Here is a 10,603-nt window from a genome sequence, read left to right as displayed (position 1 = left end):
TCAGTTACATTAGAGCTAACTGAAATTAACTACGAGCTTATCACATGATGAAGCATGAGAGATTTGCTAAAATTTGAGAACTTTGTTTTCAGTGTTCACCACCATGATTTATGATGAATATATTTGATGCAGACACGTAGATTAGTGTAGAAAATATTATTAAGGTATTGTTACTAATATTCACTGGGAAGCATTTATGTGGAATCTAAACCACCTCTTTTATGCTACAGCGAGAGGGAGGGAGCGAATGAAGCAAATCATTTTTTTGGATTCCAACAAAAAACAAAAAAACAATTATTTAATGACATGCATCATTGTAACATAAAATATATTCAAGCTATAGGAGATTTTTGCTCTGAGCTGCCGCGCTGCAACCCTAGCCGCGCCTTCTGAGCGACCCCGCTAGCGCTCTCCCTCATGGAGCCTGGAGGCGGCCCTGCGGCCCCTCCCCCCTTTCCACCGGAGATCGAAGCCTTCAAGGCTCTTGTATCTGCAACAGGAAAACGTCAGGTCACAGGCCCGCAGCAAAAATTCGTCAAAAAACTGGACAGTATACCCAAGGTGGCCTTACCAGAGGAGGAAATCTGTAGATCTGCGCTGAATCTAGCAGAAAAAGGTTTGATCGGCCAGTTCACCGGGTTGTGGCCATCCCCGAGAGCAGTCGAAGAATGGGTTAAAAGGAATTGGCTACCTTTGGTAAATGAAGGAATCAAGATCTATTTTGTAGGCAAAGGGTTCTTCGTTTTCTTGTTCGACAGTACAGAGGACAGAGGCCTGATTTTCAGAAACGGGCCATACTTCATGGGGCCTCAAGGACTCTACTTGAACAAATGGTCTACTGATTTCGATCCAGCGCAAGACGTGCCCAAGGCGGTTCCTGTTTGGGTGCGCCTCCCGCATCTTCCCCTGCATTGCTGGAATCAAAGCTCACTTCAATCCATAGGAAACGCACTTGGAAAATACATAGACCAGGCCCCAAGGAAGGATCAATACTCTTGTGCCCGGATCTGCGTGGAGGTCGATCTGGAAACAGGATTACCCGAAGCGATTCAGCTATCGGTGGCAAACTGGACACACATACAAGAGCTTGATTACGAACAGCTGCCTTTCAAGTGTCGATTCTGTCATGAGTACGGGCACTTTGCAAGATACTGCAAAAAAAGAAACGAGGAGACTACAGAGAAGGACAAAGAAGATCAATGGAAACAGGCAAAGAAGGCAACATTCAGTAGACAGAGTAACAAAAACAAGGCTAAAGGGACAGAGAACAAAGTAGATAATGGAAGCACAAGTAACCAAAACGCCGGAAGCAGTGAAACAAAAGACAATGAGGGGGATAAAAACCCCTTTGAAATCCTCACGCCTCCTTCAGATCCTCCGGAAGCAGGGGAAGAAGAACCACCACAGCAGGAGAATATTGAAACCATAGAGCCAGGTAATGACCCAATCCCCAACCCAAGCAATCTTTCTTCCCCTTCATACGCAGATATAATAAAAAAAAAAAGAAAACCATAGAGAATATGGGATCATCAGATGATGAAACATTTGAAAGGAAGGCAAAAAGGGCTGGACGAAGATCAAACAAGGAAACTAGAGAAGAGGAGTCAGAAAGACAAAAAGCCCTCGGCAGCCAAGCTACCATCGAAATGACACTAGGGAGGAATATCAGGCCTAGGGCCTCCAAAGGAGGAGGGCCTACCCCTTTAAGTGGTAAATGATGCAGTTGATCTCTTGGAACTGTAGGGGTCTGGGTAATCCCAACAAGGCAGAGGCTATCAAAGACTTATTGAAGATGGAGTCCGCGGACATCCTTATGCTCCAAGAGACCAAAGTAGAAGGGGAAACCCTTCTAAACACCAGTATGTTGAAATGGAAATTTGATTCAGGAAAGGCTGTTAGTGCAAGGGGATCGGCCGGTGGAATAGGCACATTTTGGTCAAAAAGCTCATTCACCTTGGAACGATTCACAGAGACCCAACATTGGATCCACACAGATCTGCGACACACGGTAAGCAATCTCTCCTTGGCCCTTTTTAATCTGTATGTTCCTGTCCACTATGAAGAAAAGAGAGAGTGTTGGAGGACACTAATGGCCTATATAGAGCAGATCAACCCTTCAAACGTAGTCATTGGAGGAGATCTGAATATCATACTAGACCCCAAAGAAAAAAGAGGAGGGATATATTCTAGAGACCCCTTTGTCAACACTGTGGGCAATCTGATTTTACAGTGGGACTTAGTTGACTTCAAGCCTATAAAAGGAAAATACACCTGGTCCAATAACAGATCAGGAGAAAATCAAATCTCAGCTAGGCTGGACAGGTTCCTCATCAGCAGTACATTAATGCTGGACAATAGAATGGTTTTCTCTAAGATCCTCCCCAAGCTTACATCGGATCACAAGCCAGTTCTTCTTTGTATCAAAAAAGAAGAAGATCTCGGCCCTCTTCCTTTTCGCTTCAGCCCTCTCTGGGCAGGCAAAGACGGATTCTATGAAACTGTTCAAACGGCCTGGAGGATAGCTGTTTATGGATCCCCAAGTTATGTGTGGGAACAAAAAATAAAAAACACCAAAAAAGCTCTGAAAGATTGGATTAAAAAATCTTTGCAAACCCCAACTAGCCAAAGGAAAGAAGCAGTTCTTCAGCTGGAAAAAGTCCAATTCGAAATGGAGGAGAAAGATCCCTCTCCCACAGATTTAGACATAGAAAAAACTGCCCAAAGGAAAGCATATTGTTGTTTCAGAACTGAAGAAGAATACTGGCGTTTAAAGTCCAGAAGTTTGTGGCTCAAATCTGGAGACAGGAACACCAAATACTTTCATAGACAGTGCAGGGCACGAGTTTCCCGTAATCACATAGCAGAGATAACAAGCACAACCGGACAGGTGTATAATGGATTTTCACAAATCAAAGAAGCAGCTGTCACTCATTTTCAGAATCTTTTAAGTGCGGAAAGAAATGGAAATGAGGAGGACGCAGAGGAGTTCCTCTCAACCATCCCAAACCTAGTCAAAGAGGAGGACAACGACTCCCTGATGAGCCCAGTCACGGATGAGGAGATAACCAATGTAGTCTGGTCCATGGAACCGGATAAAGCTCCAGGACCCGATGGGTTCTCAGCTCACTTCTACAGAATCTGTTGGGAAATCATCAAATACGACCTATTCAGAATGGTAAGAGGAATCCTGAGGAAGGCAAAAGTAGGAGGAGGAATAAACTCTACCTTCCTAGCCTTAATTCCCAAGGAAACAAACCCAAGGACCTTTGATAGATATAGGCCGATTTCTCTCTGCAACTTATCTTATAAGATTGTGGCCAAGCTGCTGGCCAACAGAATCAAGCCTCTCCTTCCAAAGCTCATCTCCCAGGCACAAGGAGGATTCGTAAAAGGCAGACAAATTCTGGACAATGTCATCCAGATTCAAGAAGCTCTCCATTCCAGCCTAACCCGGAAAGAACAAGGTATGATCATTAAATTGGATATGTGCAATGCCTTTGACCGTGTTAATCGCTCCTTTTTGTTCAGGGTTCTAGCAGCTTTTGGCTTTAAACAGGATTTCATAAACCTCATCAAGGCTTGTACAGAAAACGTTTGGATCGCCCCAATGGTGAACGGTAGACCAACGGAATTTTTTCAAGCCACCAGGGGATTGAGGCAGGGCTGCCCCCTTTCGCCCTTCCTATACATCTTGATGGCAGACGTTCTAAGTCGCAAGCTAACCCAAGAGAAACAAGTCGGAACCATTCCAGGGATAAGGATAGTTCAAGGCATAGCCCCGGTGAATCATGCACTATTCGCAGATGATTCAATTCTGTTGGGGGGCGCATCCATGAGAATTGCAAGCGCTTTTAAAACCATTCTTCAGCAGTACTGTAACATCACCGGTGCATTAGTCAGTGAAAGGAAAAGTGCAATATACAGTTGGAATATCGATCAGCACGCTACAGACAGAATTGCCAACGTTCTGGGGTTCAAAGGATATGCTCTGTGGGAAAAAATCAAATATCTCGGCTTACCATTGACGAGGGGCTCCAATCGAAATCAACTGTGGGATGAAGTGATATCTAAATTCAAAAATAAGATAACAGCGTGGGGCGGAGTCTGGCTCACCACCGGAGGCAAACTCACCCTCATCCGATCCGTGCTCTCTGCCCTGCCCACATATCAAGCCTCGCTGCTGCTGGCTCCAAAACAAATCACTGACCAAATCTCCAGCATCATCCGAAACTTTCTCTGGAGCGGAGGGAAAGGTAACAAAGATCGCTTCCATCTCATCAAATGGGAGACTGTGAAACGCCCAATAGCTGAAGGCGGACTTCAGATCCGCGACCCCCAACATGCAAATCTGGCATTGGGAGGCAAACTCCTGTGGCAATTAATCACAGAACCTTCGCACCCAATCAGTCAGTTGCTGAACCTCAAATATTTACAAAAGCAACCAATCTCATCTTTCAATCCAGCGCAATCTCCAAGAGGAACGCAGGCCTGGAGGCTGTGTTGCAGAGGGATCGAATTCTTCCGAAACCATTTATACAAAATTCCTGGGAATGGCAAAAATTCGCTACTATGGAAAGAACGAATCATGAATCACTCCCCTCTCTCAACCAACAACGAAATAGCAGAGTTGAGAGCCTGGTTAATCTCCAAAGGAGTAAGGAAAATTGAGGATATAGCAGAGTGGGATCTCAATGGCAACTGGCAGCGCTGGACGTTGCCAATCATCCCAACCCACTTAAAAGAACAGTCAAAAATTCTGTTAGAGGCAATAACAGATTTTACACCTGTGCATAAGGAAGAGGAAGATCAATGGGGATGGGGAAAAACAGGAGAGTACACGGTCAAACAAGGCTACTTTCAAATGCAAGAAAAACAGGAGTCACAGTACCCGGAATCAGTTTGGAAACAGATATGGGAAAACTTCAGCATCCCCAAGATCAACTTCTTCAGTTGGACCTTATTCCACAATAAAATCTTGACCGGAGACAATTTGTGCAAAAGAAACTTTGCAGGCCCGCATCGTTGTGTCCTCTGCAAGAACGCTTCAGAAACTGCAGTCCACTTGTTTATTGACTGTGAGTATGCACAGAAAGTGTGGAACAGCTTCTTAATAGGGCTGAATGTGAGCCCCCCAACACGCTGTCAGATCACAGAATTGTTTTTGACATGGAAAACTCGGTACCCCCACAGCATCAACGAAAAATCTCTTTGGCACAAGTTATGGACTGCTGCACCGAAATATGTTTGTTGGAAGTTGTGGCTCTCCAGGAATGAAGCTGTCTTCAATCAAAAAGACATAAATGCAGAAGCAGTAGCCAGGCAGGCCAAGGATCTCCTCTTAGAAACTCTGAGACAAACTAGTGTCAAAGACAGCAACCTCAGAAATGAAGAAAAGACGTGGCTGGAAGGTTATACACCCATGCCAACTACATATGCCATCATCCGCCCAAACCACAAGGAAAACTGGCAGTACAGAGACAACTCGGACAATTTTCAAAATTGGTGGAAGTCACAAGGTAAATGTACAATTTTCTTTGATGGGGCTTCGAAAGGAAACCCAGGCAGGTCAGGAGCAGGAGGTGTCATTTACTTTCAGAATGGCAGAAAAGAGGAATTCAGTTGGGGACTTGGGCTAAAAACCAACAATCAAGCGGAAGCACTCAGTCTTTTAAAAGCTTGTCAACTGACCAGAAAAGGAAACGCAAAGGAAATTATAGTTTTTGGAGATTCAGAACTGCTGATAAGGTCTCTAATACACAAGAAAAGCCTCAAAGATCCAGTTCTAAACAAGCAGCTAGCAAGAGTAAACAGATTAATGAAGGAATTCTCATCAGCACAGCTCTTCCATATCCTCAGAGATTTAAACACTGAAGCAGACAGGCTAGCAAATGTAGGATGCAATCTTGAAAAAAGTATGATCAGCATAAATGCAGAGACTCTGAAAATGGCAATCATTCCTTAGGAGCACTAGGAAAACAGAGGAAACAATGAAAGTGATTTGTAATACCTGCTTGGCTTTGGCCTCTAATAAATAAAAATACTCGCTTCAGTTAAAAAAAATATATATATTCAAGCTATTGATACCTAAAAAACAAAACAAAACAAAACAAATGAAGCAAATCATTTTTTTGGATTCCAACAAAAAACAAACAAAAAAATTGTTTAATGACATGCATCATTGTAACATAAAATATATTCAAGCTATTGATACCTGGGAAAAAACAAACAAAAACAAAAAACAAAAAACAAAAAAAAAAAACAAAAAACAAAAAACAAAAAAACAAAAATAAAACAAAAACAAAAAACAAAAAAACAAAAACAAAAAATCATGATTGTAAGTTAAACATGAATTCAAAATAGAAAATGGCTAGATCTTAATCTTTCTTCAAGTCTTGATAAATTTTGGGGCCATTGTTTTAAAACCAAGGTGAGGTGTGGTCTTTTGATGTAAAAGAATAGTATTTTGATTGCAATGCTTATGGACCACACCTGCTTTATTTTCAAGAAAAATTGATTTAAATTTTGTTGAATGATCTCTACATTATTTTTAGTTGCATGATATGGGTTAGATTTTCTAAGGCAGAATTTGTTGGATTAAAACAAGAACATGGCAAACACTATGGATATTAGTGGCAAAGAGCAATGTGGTCTTTTGAATAGTTTCAAGGATTGTGAAGGAAATAGTACATAGCTGAGTCAAGAGTCAAAAGAGAAACACAAAAACATTTCTCTAGAAGAGTTGTAGTTGGTGTTATTCTTGGGTTCAATTTCAAGATTAGAGATATGTGTAGTTTTATTCAAGGGTAGATCTTAATTCCCATAAAAATTCAAAATTTATTTAAAAGATTGTTATATTCCTTTGTAGACACATGTTTCAAACTATAAAAAAAATTCTTTGTACTGATTAAGCTTGTCTATAGAAGGAGGAAGTGATCAAGAAGAAATATGGAGGTATTATACCAAGACGACCTTTGATTTCAAAGGTAGTAAATCACGATCTATTTATTTATTTGTGAGGCATTCATGTTGTCATAATCAGACATGATCTTTAAAATCAACATAGGCCTCGTGATTTGTAAGGCTCAAGGAAGTACTATAGTAAGATTTCATTGTAGCATGGTCCTTTCCTTTTGTTGATATTTTTTTGTCTTTCAACAGTTGTCAAATAAACATTATTTTGTGTTATAAACTATTGCCTTACGACGTTTCCTTTGCAACATCTGGTGCAATTGCTAATTAATTTTTATTAAACTTTTTTTAACCCTTTATAACCATGTTAATGAATATTATTATATATAATATTCTTAAAATATTAATATTAAGGTTTAATCCTATTCATATCCCCAAATAAAAATAATTTTAGAGAGTCCTAAACTAATTAATCGATGGATTAATAAAAAATATTATTAAAAAGTAATAATATTGTTTAGGGGAATAACGAATATTAAATAATTAGTAATAATTTTAAATAGTAATAAAATTGGAATAATAAAAAAAATAGGAATAAAGCACGAGAATCCAACATCTACTGATGCTCCAACCATCATCTCTATTTAAATTAATCAGTCACTTTTCAATTTCTAAGGCCTCCCTAAATTCACGATGATGAAAATGGTCAATCCTCGCAATGACCCTAGCCTCTTCAATGCAGATGTGATGATTGGTTTTTTCTGTATGCTCTGCCAAAGCAGAGGAGCGAGACCTTCCATACTTGATGTCGGCAGCATGTTCACAGATCCTTTGGTTTATGGATCGACCAGTCTCACCAATATAAGGAGTTCCACAAGAACAGGGAATGATGTAAACACCCTTCCCATCCTTGGGGTTAACCGGGTCCTTAACAAAACACTGTTAACTCCCTTAGCAAGAAGCTTATCGAAGGAAACCCTCTTACTCCCAAGATCTATGATCTCCCCAAGATCCATAAGGAAGGGGTCCCTCTTCACCCCATTATCAATACTATTGGTGGGCCTACTTATCTTTTAGCGAAATTTCTTGCTAATAAGCTCAAACCTCTCGTTGGCCGGAATGAATCCTTTGTTAAAGATTCATCTTCGTTCATTAACGAGTTAAAGGATCTTAGATTTGACCCTGAGGATCAGATGGTGAGTTTTGATGTGGTCTCCTTATTCACTAATATCCCCATTAATGAGGCCATTGATGTTATCAATTGCATCACTGATCCCGATACTACTTTTTTAATTAAAATTTGTCTCACCTCTACTTTCCTTAGTTTTGAGGGTGAATTTTATGAGAAAACATGCGGTGTGGCTATGGGTTCTCCCCTTTCCCCCATTGTGGCCAATCTCTTCATGGATCATTTTGAATCCAAAGCCTTGTCTTCTGCTCTTTACCAACCCAAACTTTGGAAAAGGTTTGTGGATGACACTTGTGTCGTCTGGTCTCATGGTAAAGAGAAGTTGGAGTTGTTTTACCATCATCTTAATAGTCAATCGAGTCACATAAAGTTCACCATGGAATTCGAAGTTGATGGTAGCCTACCTTTTCTTGACGTTCTTATCTCAAAGAAGGATGACGGTTCTTTTTCTCATCAAGTTTTTCGGAAGAAAACTCACACAGAGAAATATCTCCATGCTAGTTCCCATCATTTTCCTGCTCAAAAGTTAGGCGTTCTCAATATCTTAGCCACTAGGGCATTGCGAGTTTCTGATGAAAATCACCTTGAAGATGAGAAAACCCACCTCCTTAAAGTTTTTAATAAGAATGGTTTTAGTAGGCCTCAAGGTATTAGGCCTTTTCTAAATGTTAAAAAAGGTCCTAAGAGTAAGAATGACCCCAAGGATTGGTCTTCTAGTATTCATCTTCCTTTTATTCAAGGGACCATAGATAAAATCACTAGGATCTTGAGGAAACATAATATTCATTCTTCTTTTAGACCCCTTAACACTATTTGGAGTTCTCTTCATTCTGTTAAGGACCCGGCTAACCCCAAGGATGGGAAGGGTGTTTACATCATTCCATGTTCTTGTGGAACTCCTTATATTGGTGAGACCAGTCGATCCATAAACCAAAGGATCTATGAACATGCTACTGACATCAAGCATAGAAGGTATCACTCCTCCTCTTTGGTAGAGAATGCAAAAAAAACCAATCATCACATCTGCATTGAAGAGGCTAGGGTCATTGCGAGGATTGACCATTTTCATCATCGTAAATTTAGGGAGGCCTTATAAATTGAAAAGAGGCCTGTTAATTTAAATAGAGATGATGGTTGGAGTATCAGTAGATGCTGGATTCTTGTGCTTTCTTCCTAAAAATTATTTATTTATTTATTTTAGTATCTCAATTTTATTACTATTTAATATTATTACTAATTATTTTAATATTCCTTATTCCCCTAAACCATATTATTACTTTTTAATATTATTATTTGTTAATCCACCTATTAATTAGTTTAGGACTCTCTAAAATTATTTTTATATGGGGATATGAATAGGATTAAACCTTAATATTAATATTTTTAGAATATTATATATAATAATATTCATTAATAGGGTTATAAGGGGTTATAAAAAGTTTAATAAAAATTAATTATTTTATTAAATCGACATATTATAACTTCTTGTTTTATAATATTATTTTATCAAAATAATTTTTAAATTCTTTAATTAGTTTCCCTTACCCTTTTTGGTCAAAAGCTTTACTAATTTTATTCCTCTAATTATTATTATATTATTTATAATATTATTATTTGTTAATCCACCTATTATTTAGTTTATGACTCTCTAAAATGATTTAATATTTAGGGATATGAATAGGATTAAACCATAGATATTAATATTTTTTAGAATATTATATATAATAATATTCATTAATAGGGTTATAAGGGGTTGTAAAAACTTTTAATTAATTATTTTATTAAATCAACATATTAAAACTTTTTATAATATTATTTTATCAAAATCATTTTTAAATTCTTTAATTAGATTCCCTTACCCTTTCGGGTCAAAACCTTTACTAAATTTTTCCCTTAGTCAAACTAGTTGTTACCCGCTCACGGCTAGTTAGCAGCTCTCTACATCTATTTATTACAATGTTTGGATTTGGTTCTTCATCTTGTCCTGAAGATGAACCACACTGGCTGGTTCGAAACATGTCGATGAGAATATCTCTTATGTGATTTTTACTCAAAGATGTTGTTATAAATATTGTTAGTTGTTCAACCAAGGCATATACCTTGTAAGTTAATCAGCTCGCCATTAGGGGCATAGAGCACCCATGCTGTAGAAGATAGATTATGTGTGCTACGACAAGCACCATCAGCAAAACCAACATTATGGCTTGATGAAATCTACAAACTGAGTGGAACACAGGGTGAGCATAAAAACACATGTCTGCAAAGCAAACAAACACACCAAAACTCAAAACTCACACTAATTAATTGACAAACTAATGTACAAAAGTCATTACACGAATTTCACGCATAATACTTCTTCAGATACAACCCATTGCGGGGCTGTGACAATGCATTTCCCTCGTAATCACATAGCTCGTAGGCACCTTTTTGTAAGACACACTTAACGATGTAGGGTCCATGCCACATGGGTTCGAACTTTCTTGCTCCTAATTTATCATTGGCTTG

At 39.0% G+C, this 10,603-nt stretch overlaps 1 protein-coding gene across 1 annotated transcript; it reads left to right on the top strand.

The window, feature by feature from the left end:
* The first annotated feature begins 417 nt into the window (after nt 1-417).
* LOC149244436 (uncharacterized) lies at nt 418-5,962 on the top strand. The gene is made up of 3 exons (XM_089371542.1): nt 418-1,435; nt 1,887-2,008; nt 2,231-5,962. The coding sequence occupies exons 1-3, from the start codon at nt 418-420 to the stop codon at nt 5,960-5,962; spliced, it is 4,872 nt and encodes a 1,623-aa protein (XP_089227668.1).
* The last annotated feature ends 4,641 nt before the right edge of the window (nt 5,963-10,603 follow it).

The sequence above is a fragment of the Pinus tabuliformis genome, chromosome 8 (genome assembly GCF_031772625.1).
Source record: "Pinus tabuliformis cultivar Carrire ecotype Pingquan chromosome 8, CPIR1, whole genome shotgun sequence".
Classification (NCBI taxonomy): Eukaryota; Viridiplantae; Streptophyta; class Pinopsida; order Pinales; family Pinaceae; genus Pinus; species Pinus tabuliformis.
The sequence above is the reverse complement of the archived record's forward strand: the minus strand, read 5'-3'. Positions and strand labels throughout refer to the sequence as shown.